Source organism: Tachysurus fulvidraco, chromosome 3 (genome assembly GCF_022655615.1).
Source record: "Tachysurus fulvidraco isolate hzauxx_2018 chromosome 3, HZAU_PFXX_2.0, whole genome shotgun sequence".
Taxonomy (NCBI): Eukaryota; Metazoa; Chordata; class Actinopteri; order Siluriformes; family Bagridae; genus Tachysurus; species Tachysurus fulvidraco.
Genome location: NC_062520.1, coordinates 21,108,355 through 21,125,259, shown reverse-complemented (window position 1 = coordinate 21,125,259; position 16,905 = coordinate 21,108,355). Strand labels below are relative to the sequence as shown.

Sequence of the window (16,905 nt, the reverse complement as noted above, 5' to 3'; positions counted from 1 at the left end):
AAGTTTGACATCATAACACATGTTCTGTTTGCACTAATCCAGAACAGCTCTGCAATCAGGACTGCTCTCAATTAGGCCCATTCATTGCTGCTTACATGAGGATGGGTTGTAAACGTCTGTGTGTTTAAAATGCTATGCATCCAAAATCTTTATTAAAATGTCTCTGCTCAATCATTAACTAATCAATTTGCTAATCAAATTAACTAATCAAATCGAGTATTTTACAGACAAATAAGATGGCTATATTTCAGTCAACCTGCCAGCCTGTACACATTTTACATTTAGAGTCTGATTTTTTTTTGTTAAAAGGGGTAAATAAGCAAATTAGCACACAAATTTGCAAGGACAGACACTTGAGCAAGTGCTTTTAACTCTCTGATATTAGCTGACACCCATCTCATCCCCTTCGATTCCTCCATCTTATATTAATAATCATTAGTTTGTTGTTCTTGTCTCCTGTCGACTTGAAAGTTGATGCAGAGCTGATGCAGAGCCCTTGATGTTTATCAAAACAAATGGAGGCTTTCAATTACCCACATGTCCTCCTGCCCACCATCGAAACCCCATCTCCCTTGGGACTATATATTGTTCCTCTTTAGTGTTGTACTGTAGGTCTAAATTTGGCCTTACTGGCTTTGGAAGTCATATGACTGTTGTAGATAAAGAGATTGTCATCTTAGACAGATACTTGGAGAACGACTGACATTTCTGCGGGTGTAGCCTGCACACCTACACGTATATGCAGTCATATCAACCAACCACCGGCAAAAATATCACAGTGCAAAATGCATGCAGATACAGGTCACAAGCTTCAGGTAATTTTTATATCAAACAACGGAATAAAGAAAAAGTATGATCTCTGCTACTTTAACCATGGCGTGGATATTGGTGCCAAATGGACTGGTTCGAGTATTCCAGAAACTGCTGATCTCCTAGGACCAACAATCATACACGAGGGTTGAAGTGAATTCAGAGAGATCACATTCACCCTCATTCTGATGTTCAATGTTTACATTAACTAAAGTTCTTGACCATGATATCTGCATGATTTTATGCAGGTGCAACATGAATGGCTGATTAGATTCTGTAACTGCATGAATCTGAAGGTTTATAGATGTTCCTAATAAAGTGCATGGTTTGTATATATTTCAATAAGGATTCTATTTCTTGCTGTTTCTTTCCCAATATTCTCAACGCAGTATCGTTCTCACCAGTATCACCTACTGTACAATATCTTCTAATGATAACTTTTATATTTTCAACTCAAATGGTTTGCTCTCTTCTAGAATTTAAAATAAAATCATACGGTTAACTGAAAAACAATATCTGGTATCCCAGTCTTAACGGAATTATAAATTTTCCCCATAATATCCTTTAAAACTTTGTTGATTTCTGCAGTTGGTATTACAATTTAACAGCCAAATCATTTACAAGAGAAATTGCATTGTTTTTGTTCAAAATGATTTGATTCCTATTTGTTTAATCCGAATTTGCAATTAATTCAATCCAGTCAAATTTGTTGAGTTCTGGATTGAAGACATGCATCTAGGTGGATGATTTGTGATTTTAGGATCAGTATTAATTATTATTTATCTTGTTATATGAGCTGAAAAATTATACTAGTGTTGTTTAAATTTAATAAACTTTGCTGACAGAAGAAAATAAACCAGAAGACAATATACAAGATATGTAACAGAAACAGAATGTCTAAGTCTTGTTGCCCCAAAAATATATTAGATTGAGCTCTGTCATAAAATAACACCTTTGTAGCTGTAGAGAATATTATCAGAATTACTATTTTGAACAAGGCACAAATTGATAAGAGTGTAGCTGCAATAGTTATATACTGAGTCTGTCTCACTTTGTCACTTGCCCTGCTATCTTTACTGGAGCAGGGGTGGTTTGAGGAACAGGTGAAAACAAATGTTTTGTAATCAGCTAAACTAAGATTAAAAGCACAGTCAGTTACACACACAATACGACACTTGCTGCCCCTTTAATGGAACTGCATTTTGTTAATGACTTATTTTAGTTTTTTTAATTGATCACTTGATTGCTAATGAAGTCAAGCTGAAATAAGGCAGATTTTGTGGCCTGAAGCACAGAAGCTTGACACTCTGCAAAAAAGAAAAATTAATCTTAACACTTCGCTTTTTGCAGAATATTTTCATGAATTTAAAAATCATGAGCTTGTCTGAAACACAGCGCTTTGCCAGGAAGCACTCCAGTGGTATGTCCATCTGTTAGAGATCATCACCGAGTCTGTTACTACTACAGAGTTCTGGCAATAGTCATTTTCAAAACATTCAAAACACACAGGCTATTTCTATTGTAATTCATTAAGAATAACCGCAAATGGAATATGGTGAGGTGTTAGATTATCAATATGCTAAAATGTAAAAGGCACAAATAAAAATGAACTGGTGTATAAAGGCTGAAATTGTAAATGCTCAAAAGGTTGCATTTCCTTTTCTGATGAAGATATAAATAACCTCTAATTACTCTCAAAACTACCATTTATAGCTGCCTCTAACCTTTTTCATATATTCTCTATCAGATTCTGTCAATTCCAATACTGCTCCTTCCATCTTTTTGACATCTGTTAAAATTCTGTAATTTTCTTTACCCAAATTGTTGGCAATTTTTTCTGACATCTCAAACAATATAAATAAACAATTTGTTTATTTTGTTCACAGAAGTCACTATTTTTGTGTTTGGTTTCTATTTTTTATTTATATGTTTTTTTTTGTTACATTTCTGGCAAGCTTATGTCTGATTAAAATGGAGGCGGCATTAATAATAATATTTAAAATAATGACTAAATTAATTCAAGGAAAGATCATATCCTATGTAATTATACCTGACTATTAAATGAAAGTCTAAAACATAAATTCAGCATACTGATTCATCCGATATGTTTGTTTTGGGTGGTTATAGACACAATTGTTTTCTATAGAAGATGTGTTACCCATGTGTGAGATTAACACAGAAGAGCTTAGATCAATAGCCATCAAGACACATAGGTTTCAGCTAAATATCCAGTCTAATTGCATCCCATAATATATTAAATTATAAAATCCTCATTTCCCTTCCCCTTTTTGCTATACATCATACTTCAGAAATGGCCCATACTTAGACTTTGCTGTTTCTGGAAAGTTATAAAGTTTTATTCTGATTTTCTTATATAATATATAAAATCTTGGCAGTTACAGAGTATTTTAAAGTCACAGAGAACCTTAAATACAGAGTATTTAGCTGTCTGGACACTCCTGCTCCCTGAGTTATGGGGCAAAGAAAGTCTTACACCAATGGACCTCTATTACTGCTTGTTGCAGTTCTTATTTGTAATCGCTAGGTTAAATGCTAACTTTGCTGAAGTTAAATGGGGTAGTAAGTGCACTTCCACATGATTGTGCAACAACTAGAAAGGTAACCAATTTAAAAAGAAAAAGCCATTATTGGTCCACTATACATTAATTTAGTTTGTATACATCAGTTTGTTAGAAAGCTGGGATCAGTGACAGGGACAGACATGATCACTCACAGCCTCCACCACTAAGCCACCACTGCCTTCAAATTAATAAAGCATTGACTTATAGCTCCAATGTATGAGTTGTGAATGAGGACTTTATGAAGATCAACATTTGTTGTATGGCTTATTTAAATGACCCATATAAAGGAACCAACACTAACTCAATTACTGCCATCACCAGTTGAGTTGTACTCACCATGCTGAATAATTCCATGCTCCAGCAATCTCCGCCCAAGTTGCTCTGCCTCCTCTCTGGTGGCTATTTCCCCCTCCTGCAAGAGCCAGTCAATAAACTCAGAAGCGACCAGTGTCCGCTCATAGGGAATGCTGTCCTCCTCACGTGTCTTGATTAGGTTGTTCTCTACATTCATCAATCTGGAGACAAAATGAGTTGCTACAGTAGGTTATAAAGCACCAATAAGCTTCACATTTTTTTTTAATTTTTTTTTTTTACATTTCTCCACTTTTTTCTGTTCAGTGCAGGAGTGGACTTTTACCACACTTGAACAAACATATGATGCAATAAGAGTAAATAATGATAGCAATGTTGTAATTGCAGTTATTAAGTTTCATTAAACGGCCCATTCAGCAGAAAAGCCTGTAATTTGTCAGACTGTAAGAAAACCTATGATTTGGAGTTGTGTCCAGAAGAAGAGCTCCAATTCATAGCAGCTTGTAAGTAGTGCTGTTTCTATGTACAACTAACTGCCTGACTTCTTAGTGCAGCAGTAACAATAAAAACAGTGCACTAATTTCTGAGATTAGCTAGTCTCAAAGGGCACAACTGTAATTCTCTGTTTGCAATTATGGCTAAAAAAAAGGATTGTTTGTAGCTTCTGAAATGAGGAAGTGAGGTCAATTTCTGGGGAAATCTTTTGGGAAAACAAAACAGCCTTTGCTGTTACTTATGTGCCTGTCAAGAGGTTACTAGTCCCCCATACCCACAGTTTATTATGCGTTATTATTCAGAAACTTTTATGAATTTTCCACTATCCACTATCACCGTAATTAAATGTACAGGAAGTAGGAATAAAATGCTGGACCTGCTGACAGTTAAAATTCATTTAAGGGGTTAAAACAATTCATTCGTTTTTAATGAAATGACTGTAGGAGAATATTCCCAATTAACGTCCAAATATATATATATATATATATATATATATATATATATATATATATATATATATATATATATATATAAATAAACACTGTCAGATTGCAAGTCAGTGAACAAAGAGCAGCTGCAATCTGACATCAAGCACAATAAAAAAAAAAACAATAAATTCCATTAATGCAATATGAACTACTTAAACAATCTGAACTGCTATAAATGTAACTTTTGCCTGTGATATATTACCTTTGATATTATATATAAATTTGTCATCATATGGTGAAGGTGTAAGGTTGCATGATGCTTTAAAATATAATCAGATTTAATGTAATATTTATTAAATTGCTGATTTTTTTTTTTGTGCAGAACTAACATTTCAAGTTAGTCATTATATTACTACATAGATGTAGGATATTTATATCCAATGTTAAATATTAAGTTGACACAACATCAAGCACGGGGGGGGGGGGCATGGTGGCTTAGTGGTTAGCACGTTTGCCTCCCACCTCCAGGGTTGGGTTTCTATTCCTGCCTCCGCCTTGTGTGTTGGAGTTTGGAAGGTCCCCCCCATGCCTCGGGGGTTTCCCCAGGGTACTCCGGTTTCCTCCCCCGGTCCAAAGACAGACATGCATGGTAGGTTGTTTGGCATCTCTGGATAATTGTCCATAGTGTGTGATTGTGTGAGTGAATGAGAGTGTGTGTGCCCTGCGATGGGTTGGCACTCCGTCCAGGGTGTACCCTGCCTCGATGCCTGATGACGCCTGAAATAGGCACAGGCTCCCCGTGACCCGAGGTAGTTCGGATAAGCGGTAGAAAATGAATGAATGAATGAATGAATGAACATCAAGCACTTTCCAAGCGGCTGTAGTGAAGGCACCAAAAATCCATGTATCTTATTAAATTGTATTATGACTAATATTCAACCCCTTAATCTGTCTGCACCGTCCTAACTTCAGTTTATCCTATTATTTCTATTATATTTGCTAAAAATGAATAGTGGTCCGAATTAAACAAATATATAAACCCAAAAGTACAAACAAAAAAAGAAATACGTCAAATAAATCAATCAATCTCCATATTAGTTATATGAACTCTCTTACCACAGTGTTGTAGAGTGATATCCAACCAGCAGCTGAACAGTCATGATTTTATGACTGACCGTGAGCAATAGAGATATGCAACCTGCACTACTTTACACGCCAGCATTTTACAGGCCATTTGGCAGGGCACCAGAGGTACTCAGCTATGAGAGTTTAGAGCACTTATAATACATTTTCACACATTAAGTACCATTAGGAGTTCCTGTAGTACTGTTGTTCTATTAACAATTAATTCAAAGATATAATAAAAACAGCTTTAAAGTTAGCTGTGTGTGTGTGTGTGTGTGTGTGTGTGTGTGTGTGTGTGTGTGTGTGTGTGTGTGTGTGTGTGTGTGTGTGTGTGTGTGTGTGTGTGTGTGTGTGTGTGGCTGGTGGGGGGGGGGGGGATATGACATACCATGACATGTACGTATCAGCTTTTCAACTCCATTCTTTTTATAAAATGTAAGTATTTTGATAAATATTTTGATTAAAAAGTTAGATAAGATTGCTCAACTTTCTAGATGTTGATCAATCATTGAAAAGCATGTTTACTGTCTCATTTAGCTCCATAGAGTTATTAATGTGGGAACTGGGAACTGCAACAAGCACTAATAGAGCCCCACAGAAGTAGGAATCATGCTGCCCCATGTTGGAGGGAACAGCAGTTTTATTAGGGTTTGTTTATTCATTCTGAATCATGAATAAACTGTTTTATAATTGAATCTATTTCCATAAACAAAGTGTTCGTGCATCTCTATTGTAAGATATATTGCAGAGGGAGAAAGAAATGGGAATTATGGGGTGGATAATGCAAAGGTTAGGTCTTGCTCTGTCACTAAATTATGCTGCTAACTAGTTCTACAGACAATAATACACAAGAGATACAACAGGAAATCATGAATCCAAATGGAAAAAGGTCACAATATGTACGAAACCCCTAAAAAAAATAAAAAAATAAAAAAATAAAAATCTGTGGGTGGTCATAGCAACACCAGGTCAGATATCAAATGTTTTATAAAAAGCAGTACAGGAAACATGACAAGCAACAGTTTAGGATGACTAATCTTGTTTACTATGGAACAGGTCACAAAACAATTACAGCTGGATGTAATTCCAAGGCCAAGGTCATCCCCAACTTGATCTAAATGTCACGTGTTTGCTCAAATAAAAGTAGGCAAAGGAAGTCTCGATCTTGAGATGCAGTACGGGAGCAGGTATTGTGCAGGTTCTATGGCATTTTATGATTACTACTTGTCACACTATTTGAGATGATCCCAATAAAATATTGTCTAAATTCTATACTAGACTGTGATAGTGTGTTCTCCACCTCATATTGTATAAAAGAAATTATATAATAAATGTTTGGGATGTTTGCCTGTGATTAAAGAAAATGATGTCCTGCTTCACAATCAAAAAAAGATATGTAGTTTAAAAAAAGACATGGTAATGTAATATTATTAAGTTTAAGCAAATTCTCATTTTAAAACCAGTTGCTCATATATAAAGGTTCAAATGTTGTGTCTAAACGTTCCATGAGACTTGTGTAATCATGTACTGTCATGTTTTATTGACGGCTTTAGACAATAGTCATAGCAGCAGTCACACTCTGAGATTTTAACATTTCCGAGACTTTCAGAATTTTTATCATCAGCCGATTATAGTAATAATGGCAATAAAATCTATGTCACATATACATTCTAAGACAAGGGAATATCATTTTTTTTTCTGCATGAGAAAAATCAGGCCAAAAAAAATCGTACAGTGTAAATTTTCCATGCCGAGCACAAGCACCAGCATCACTGAGGTGATTATGCAAAAGAAGCCTGAAATATTTTGAGCAGCACATGTCTCCTGCTGAACTTCATTTGGATTCTGTTACACATGAGCGGAGCTGATCACAGAAGAATGGCTGGATGACGGCAGGAGAGTGAGGCAACGTGCTGCTCCTTCTGGCTTTGCCTCTACTTCAGCAATCCTGAAACGGAGTCTATCTCTTCTGTACTGTAATCCCACCCATCTATGTGTTGCAATGGTTGGAAATTTGCGAGTCCAAACCTTAAGTGCCTACCAACCATATTCTTAAAGCTGTGCAAATGTCTCACAGGTCAAGGTTTAAATGTCTGAGATAGAACTGTATCACAGTGCTGAATGTTTACGAGCAGCCTGCTCTATCCTTTCCAATTCCAGTTCAGTTCTTCATAAAAAACAAGCATCATTATCATTATCATTCATTATTGCCCTTTAAAATAAATGTCTCCTTTCACTGCCTCGAGAAATTCTTGACTAGATTCTGCAGGTCCCAGCATTTCTGACATTAGCTTTGGTACCCCAAGGCTAATCCTGATTTTACTAACAAAAAACATTCACAAATAATAGAAATGATCTTTTGCTAAATATTAAATACAATACAATACAATCTTAATACAAAATTTCTTTGTTACATTGCAATTTGATCGTGTATATTTTTTAGCTAACCTAGCATGCTTCAATCAGAAATTGCTCAAACGTCAAAGCTGAAAAGAACAAAACCTAGCTATTAAAATATACTGCAGGATGTTGCAGTAGACGAGAGTCTGTGGTTTCATGAAGAAAAGACATTTACAGGCAACAACTTGCAACTAAAGCAGCCACTGATTAATGAATCAAGTTGGCACAGGTCCCATCTTTCAACCTGCTGGAAGCCTGTGTTTCTATGGAGACTGTTAATTTACCAGAAAGAACCCAAATGGACGACAACAACATGTACTGATACACCTTGCAAATGGGAAACAAAAACAAAGTGCAAGGCAGAGGAGATCAAAAACCTGACCTGACCATGGTTATTGCAATTATTAGGTTAGATTTTAAGAAGAAAAAAAATAGTGGTTTACTTCTCATATATCCTTTGGCCTCTCATGAAAACTTTAGCCTCGCTGTCCAGAGGAAACGTTCCATCATCTTTCCTGAAGCGGTAAAACAGCTTCATGTCTTTGAACTCCTTGTGCTCATCACAAACTGTAACAGACAAAAATAAACACTGGGTCAGCATCTGGACGATGAATGGTTAATTAGCATCCACCACTGAGAAGGCACATGTTCCTAAGCCTAGTTTCATGACCGCTGGAGATCTGTATGTAAAGTACAATCTAGAATATTTTTTGTCATTTGATTGTTGGATTTATAACCATTTTGATTGGTGATGCAAAAAAATCCAACCATAAATGACTATTATATGAAAGAATCATCAAATGATTGTTGGATTTGTTGCAATATATTGCAAAATGGTTGACGACTCATGTAAGTACAGATTCTTCATGGAAAAACAATTGGTTCATTTATAACATTATTCCAAAACATTTTTGGCACCTTTAATATTTGAGACCGTATGTGTGTATGTGTGAGTGTGTTTCTTTATTAAAGAAATCCAATCTAGCTTTGAGGAGAACTCACCATGATGAATGATGCTCTGGTCCAGCAACTTCTGCATGATTTTGATGGCCATATCTCTGTCTGAGGCCTCCTTGTGTTCAATCAACCAATCAATAAGCTCCTTAGCCACAAAGCAGTTGGGGTAGGTACGGAGATGATGTCTCCGGTCTTTGATGACTTTGCCCTCATGAAGCCGCAGTCTGGAAAATGCCACAAACTGATTTACTAAATGGCATGATGTTTAGACTTTAATGTTAACAAAATGAGATAAGTTGGAGTAACTGTTGGTTAAGAGGCTTTCACACTGGCAGTTTGGTCTGAAAGAGCTCCTGGTTCACATGAAAAATTGATAATGTGAAAGCTTTTATAATGTGGACCGGAAAAAGCACTGCAGTACCGAACCTGAGACTACCTGTTGCAGGTAGAGTGAGAAATGATATTCTGCTTACGCATTCAAGAATAGATATGTCGGCTGGTAATAATATATTAATCGGTTTGAGCAAATTATTATTTTAAAATGATCACTTGCTCAAATATAAACGGTCAAACATTGTGTCTATATATTCTATAAGACTTGAGTAATCATTTACTGTCTTTCTATTGGCCGCTTTAAACAATTAAAGTGTGTGTGTTCAGTCGCACTGGGATTGTGCCAAGATTCCCTTGAAAGTGAACACAACTCATACTGGGGTCCACACTTATTCAGGAAGTAGGGTAACCTGCGCAGGTGTTTAAGCCAATGATAACATAATTACCTTTCACAACACATGTGCACCATGAGTGGCAGGGGGACGAAAGAGTTAAGGTGCTTTAAAGCACATAATGGCACCAAAATATTTTTAAAAAATATTGTGAGTCCAGTGCAATAGAAACAACACACAGATTCGGTTAGCAGCAAACATTCCCTGTGTAAATCCTGCCTAAATATGCAGTGTATATATTTGCATAATGTATATTTGTATATATATATAAAGTGGAAGTAGAGTCAGTATAGCAGGTGGTGTTTACACAGGAAAAGAAATATATATTCCATCCCATGCTTTGTACAGCATCTTTGCATAATTCATTATTTAACCTCCTCTGATATACCTGATTCCACAAATCAGCATATTTACTCATCTTTTCTTAATATGTTAGATCAGCAAAAACACTAAGGTTCTGATTTACTAAACGTCTGCATGTGTAAAAAACACTGCTGACTCACATCCACTATTGAACTGAGTCTTTGAAACAAGAAAAATAACGTAACAGCTTTGTGTGGTTGCCTTAATGACTATACAGTGTATACAGATTTCTACATAAATCATGTCAAACACAGGGTGTTAAGAATACACAGGGGCTTATTTAGCTTGTGTGATTTACTAAATCAGATAGCAATTTTGGAAATAGTAATTCTGTGTAACATACAAATCCAAAAAGTATTAATTATTATTTTGTTTAAAGGTTTTATTGTTTTTCATTTAGTAATACTCTTCAGAAGCTAAAACCTAATTAATTACACCAGAATACAAAATAAAAACAATTTACAACAATCATCGTGTTCAAAATGTTACAGTCCCTGGCCCCTAATATAATGTGCTCCCTTTAGTGGATGTTTACACCTTTTGTAATAGTTGTGTACAATTCCCACAGATGTGTGAAAAGATGGATCTCAACATCATATATCCGCTGCCAAATATGCAGAAAATGCTGGAAAAGCCACAAAAATGCAGATGCTGAAAATGCTGGAAAACCTGAAGCAGCAGTTTAACTGACCAGAACAAACAAGCGGCTTATTAAGAACTATCATAAATCATATAAAAGTTGTTGATGATCCAGGTAACAACACCAGTGCTACAAATCAAGCCTGTGTAAACTACTGAACTGATTCATTTGTGTAAATTCTGCCTTGTGGACTATATGTAAACATTCATTATGTGAAATAGTTTATTCAGAGCAGAACTAAATGAAAATACAACTTTTATGAATTTTCATATGTTTTAAAGATTATTATCATTGTCTAGATTCTGCAAAGTTTATGTAAACTTATGATGACAACTGTTCTGTCTCAAACAAAGGGAAAGCATAAAATGGTGACTTAATATAACAACAGTAAAGTTGGTTTCATTATAGTTATTCATATATTCATACTGTAGATTACATACAGTGTTAAAAAAGCGTTTTCACATTCAAATAGAATGCATACTCATGTCAATAAATATATATATTGGATTTTGAGGAGCCTCAATACCACTAAACTACATTGTAAGTGATGTGTAACTTAAGCTCAATTTAATCAATTATAAGTTTCTTGAAAACTGGCTTATATCGTGTTTGTCCTCTATACCATATGATCTGTTTCCCTTGCTGAATTTGTCTGAATCATGTTGAAGGTATTACAGGGATAAACACACATCTTAACGTTTACCATAAACTAAGAAACTAAGATGAAAGTAGAGATTCTTACTGGATTATCTGAACACTGCATGTTGTCTCTTGACAGCACAGGAGACGCTAATGCTACTGCTACAGCTGCTAATATTACTAAATCCTAGTATTTATTTCAGGGGATGTACAGTACAGACCAAAAGTTTGGACACACCTTCCAAAAGTTTGGACACACCACCTTTTCAGCAGGACAATGACCCCAAACACACCTCCAGGCCGTGTAAGGGCTATTTGACCATGAAGGAGAGTGATGGGGTGCTGCGCCAGATGACCTGGCCTCCACAGTCACCGGACCTGAACCCAATTGAGATGGTTTGGAGTGAGCTGGACCGCAGAGTGAAGGCAAAAGGGCCAACAAGTGCTAAGCATCTCTGGGAACTCCTTCATGACTGTTGGAAGACCATTTCAGGTGACTACCTCTTGAAGCTCATCAAGAGAATGCCAAGAGTGTGCAAAGCAGTAATCAAAGCAAAAGGTGGCTTTGAAGAACCTAGAATATGACATATTTTCAGTTGTTTCACACCTTTTTGTAATGTACGTATATAATTCCACATGTGTTAATTCATAGTTTTGATGCCTTCAGTGTGAATCTACAATTTTCATAGTAATGAAAATAAAGAAAACTCTTAAATGAGAAGGTGTGTCCAAACTTTTGGTCTGTACTGTTTATTTTAGCATCTCCTAAAATAAATGCATGCATAAGTGCATAAAAACTGAGAAATGTTCAAGGTCACTTCCTTTTTCAAAAGTAAACTGTAAAGAGATCCTATCATGATCACTCCTCATCACTGAATACAGTAATAGTGTGCTGCACATATTATCCGGATTTTACTTCCTCTTTGCCCCAGTAAGATATCATCCACTGCACTTAGAAGAAAAAAAAAAGAAAGTCTGCAGAGATTAGATTTTTTTCCTGAAGAAAAATATCTGCCCAGTTTTCTTAATATGTTCCCATGTAAATATTTGACGCTGATAGATAAGCTAATGATAAATTCATTTAGACTGTGAACTGACATGAGAGAGAATGTGTTTCTCACACTGCATGTCTATTATTGTAAACTAATATTAAACTAGGAAACTACAATACTACTACTACTACTACCACTACTACTAATAATAATAATATAACCTCTAAACATTTATTATGGCCTTATGTAGCCTTTGTATATCAATATAATGCTCATTTTACCACACTAAGTTTGTAACTAAGTCTGTGCATATTTCTGTTTAAAATATTTAACATAAACTTTATTATTTACCTGTTTACCTTTTAGATGGTTTTCTTGACTGATCTAAATTCAAAAAAGCTGAAATAGCAATTATTGTTGTTACTAAAAAGTTTTGTCATATTTTTGCTTAATTTACAGAGAACTGAAACTGTTCTTTCTGACCTGTTTCCACATCCATGAGCGCTCACATGGAACAATACATAGAATTGTTCTACTTAAAGAGTTTTAGAAACTTTTTATCTTTGTGTAAACAAACAAAATAAATCTTACTAGGAATAAGGTTGGGGGGAGCAAAGAACATTCAATGCAAATTTAACATAAAAATACATAAGCAGTTTAATATACAGCATATCATTACCATACAACAAAGAATACACATACTGTATGCCTTTTAAAGTATCATTAACCATGTTTATGGCTGTAGAAAAAGTTTCAGGTGTCTAAAACAGACCCATGAGTGTATTGTCCCTCCCACATCAGTCAGAAGGATGATGAAGAAGAGTGAAAACACCCAAAGAACACAGTTTCAAACTTACACATCTGATCTGTGTGGCTGTTGAGTTTCAAATTCAACCTTTAAACAGCACTTTCATAACAGCAAGCTGTGTGTGAGCACAGTATGAAAGAAGCCATTGCTGAAAGACTCTCACAAAAATGCAGTGCTTATGTGTCACCATTTGTCACTGGAGCTACTGTATAGATGGCATTGTGTGGTGAAAAGTTTAGAGTAATATAAAATGTTTTAAGTCATACACACCATTAGAAATTAAAAAGACATAAGCACATAAGAAAAAAACATCTGACATCCATCATGAATTGTGCTAAGCATCAGGATAGGTTCATGTACAGTATATACTGTACATTTATCAGTATAAATGAACTTAAAATAATCATGGCGGCATGATCTAAGGATCCGTCTACTATCTCAGATTTCGTTAAATTCGTTATTAATTGGACAAGTGAATTTTGAAAGCAGGCTTTTGTAGAAAGATTGCAATACTTAATAAATGTTTACTGTTTGAAACACATGACCCTTGGACCTTGGAGCTGTGAGGTGGCAACATTACCCTCTGCACCACTGTGCTGCCCTGCTGGCTTTAAAAAATAAAGGAAAATTTGGTAAAGTATCATTGGGAAGCTCAGGAAAAGGCTCCACAATGAAAGAGTATGAAATGAAAGACTTTAAAATGCAATATTTAAAAAAAAATGTCTGATAAATAAATTTGTTTATAAATGTAAAAATGTATTCTACAGTATAAAGATGATCATATAAAAACTGATAAGAAAGTCCCAAGACAGTCCCAGTTTAAACCTGAGCTCATGTTACGATAAGGAGTTTCAAATGTTCTTTGTATGAGGTTTTCCTCTGGGTTGTTTGGTTATCTCCTACTTTCTATAATTATGCATACAGGTTGTTCATAGTATTGTATGTTGTCTGGTATTACTGGAAGATTGCATTTGGCATTCTAAGTATAAGATGAACACAGGTATGTGAATAGTACATACAAATAAATACAATGGTAAATCTTGTTCGTGCTCCAGTGCTTAAAGAGCTTCTTAGAAAAATCTTCAATTTGACTCAGCCTCAAATATTAAACATTTGGCTGTAAAATGAGAGCAGGATTCTGTGATCATGAAACATCCATCCAAAACACTGAGAATGTGCCTGTAGTGTAGTTTTACTTAATATTCATTTTTTAACAATATTCAGAATTTAACAGTTGCCCTGTTAAATTCTCTATTCTCATATTCCTGCACCAGAATATCGTCTGCAACATCCATTCAGATATGAATCCAAAATAACAAAACTCCCAAAATAGTGCAGACTACAGTATAGTAAGGCACAGTGAGGCACCCATAACACCTACTGTACCCTCTGTGTGTGTTTAGTTTTTTTCACTTTTGCTTTTACACCCCAAGCTGATTTATGACCCTTTTGCCTGTGGCAACATGTAATATTATGCACATAATTGCATTTTCCTTGTAGTATTGTATCATTCATTGCTTGACAGACTGCTTCCTGACTAGCAGTGCTATCAATACTGATTACACAGACTTGTTTCATCCCTCGTATTTAGTTGCTGCTGTCTCACTGTTTTTGTGTGTGTGTGTGTGTGTGTGTGTGTGTGTGTGTGTGTGTGTGTGTGTGTGTGTGTGTGTGTGTGTGTGTGTGTGTCTGTTTAGTTTCAGCTCTCTCAGTTATACTACAGTATTTGACATTTTATGCCAGTGAGCATGACGTTTAGAAGACGCCTTTACCAGACATTTATAGGATGTCTGGATTTTGGTCTTAAGGTTTAATAGCCTTTTTCCTGAAGTATACAGTAAAAGACAACTACTGTGGAAAATAAGAAGCAGAAAATTATATTTTGCAGTCAGAGTAAGGTGGAGGTAATAATGTCTTTGCCAGGTTGGTCAATTGTGGAAAATCGCTCTAATGGCTTGTTGATCAGTCTATCAAAGGTCTACACTTGGACTATATTCTACGTCATTTTCATGTCACTTTGGTTAAAAGCCTCTGCCAGTTGAATCAATGTAAATGCAAATGAATCTAACATGCAGGCAACACCTCCTTCTGAGCATGCTCCACTCAGTGTCTATTCAGTCCCAACACATTAGCTGACAGCTGCATGGCTTTCACTGACACACCACAGTCATATTGCTAAACTACTGAGATGCCATTCACAGCTCAGAGATATCTTTAGAGTTTTATGGTTTTGTGGGTCATGGCTGTGTTGTTTTCTGCAACAGTGGCAATCCAGTCATTACACATACCCAGAAATCCTACTAACCTACATACAGTAGCTGTCAAATGTCAGACATAGCCCGCATGGATGTCAAATGCAGTTCATGTTCAATTGTGTGGAACGTCCATGAGAGCTCACTCGCCTTTGTTTAGATAGCAACATTGCAGCACATTGGCCACATCCCAAGGTACACACTACTGTCCGAGACACATCTGGAACTGATGAAATTGTGAGGATATTTTCCTTGTTTGTGAATGTTGAGGTGAAAATGTAACTGTCTCCTATTTGAATAGACCAGGTCAATTAGATTAGGAGATAATCATTAAAGATGTCAGGGAAAGGTGAACACCGATGGCACACAAAAACACTGACATCAAGAATGCATACACATCTGTCAGGATGTCAAATGTCCATATACTCGAATGCAGGACACTTTCAGGTGTAATGTAGGGCGTTTGGGATTCGACATTAGTGAGAGTCCTTTGTTTAGGTACAGTAGCTGGCCGAGGTCACACTAGCAAATATTAATATCTGATCATTTGGCTAAGGGATGTATGTTAGTAGGGTGCAGTGTGAGGTTTGGGACATATCCATGTGGAATCACACCTACCTCAACTGCTCGCCTGTAATGAGGACTTCAGCCATGCGCTCCAGCTCCTCAGCCTTGTTCTGCATGGTGTTCGCAATAGAGTCCATATCTAAACATGACAGAGCCAAAAAAAAAATGGTAAAAAACACAAAGAGTTCACCTTATACAACCACCTATAACCATATCATGACCATATTATGTTATTACATTACTGCTAAAAGAGACTTGAAATCACTGCTATTTAAAAATTAGGACATCAATCTCACACATTTCTGTTTCTAACTGATCAGGACAATAAATTTCTTATGAGTTACATAATAATAACAGGTGGAACAGTAATAACCCATAACTGCTTGCTTCAGGTAATAACACAGTGAAGAAGAAAAAGAAAAAGAAAATCACCTTTTTTGATTTGATTTGACTATAAAAGCGTTTCCAACAAATCCCGAAAATTGGTTTAAGGTCAAAGTCACCATTGAGTTGATTTGTCCATAACTGGAGCTTCTCTCATTCAGCCACTGTGTTGCTCAATGGCTGTTTAAATCCAGCTGACAGGCGTAAACTTGTGCCTTTTGTATCCCATCAAGCAAAGCGCTCGCTCTTTCCAGTCGCACAAAGGAACTTCTGTGTGGGAAATAAAAAATGCATGCGGATTTTTTGTTTTCCAGAATTTTGTCCAAGACTGTAAATGAATTAACGATCATGTGTGAAGATCATGAGTGGTCCAGGATGTCAGTGATCAGCCGCTGTGACCAGATGACTGCTGATTGTTTACTATCT

The 16,905-nt window shown here is 36.0% G+C and overlaps 1 protein-coding gene across 3 annotated transcripts in view; it reads right to left on the bottom strand.

Moving 5' to 3' along the window:
* The window catches only part of deptor (DEP domain containing MTOR-interacting protein), a 31,856-nt gene extending 14,961 nt beyond the window's left edge, over positions 1-16,895 (bottom strand). Inside the window, exons 1-5 of one of the 3 annotated variants that reach the window (XM_027149299.2) lie at positions 16,528-16,895; positions 16,147-16,234; positions 9,155-9,333; positions 8,596-8,719; positions 3,729-3,907 (exon numbers count right to left, since the gene is read on the bottom strand). In XM_027149299.2, the coding sequence (XP_027005100.1) occupies positions 3,729-3,907; positions 8,596-8,719; positions 9,155-9,333; positions 16,147-16,232 (568 nt within the window). In that variant the 5' untranslated portion in view covers positions 16,233-16,234; positions 16,528-16,895. Of the gene's footprint in view, positions 1-3,728; positions 3,908-8,595; positions 8,720-9,154; positions 9,334-16,146; positions 16,237-16,527 lie in introns of all 3 variants that reach the window. The other 2 variants (XM_047811392.1, XM_047811393.1) reach the window with 2 other exon arrangements.
* Between the last annotated feature and the right edge of the window lie 10 nt (positions 16,896-16,905).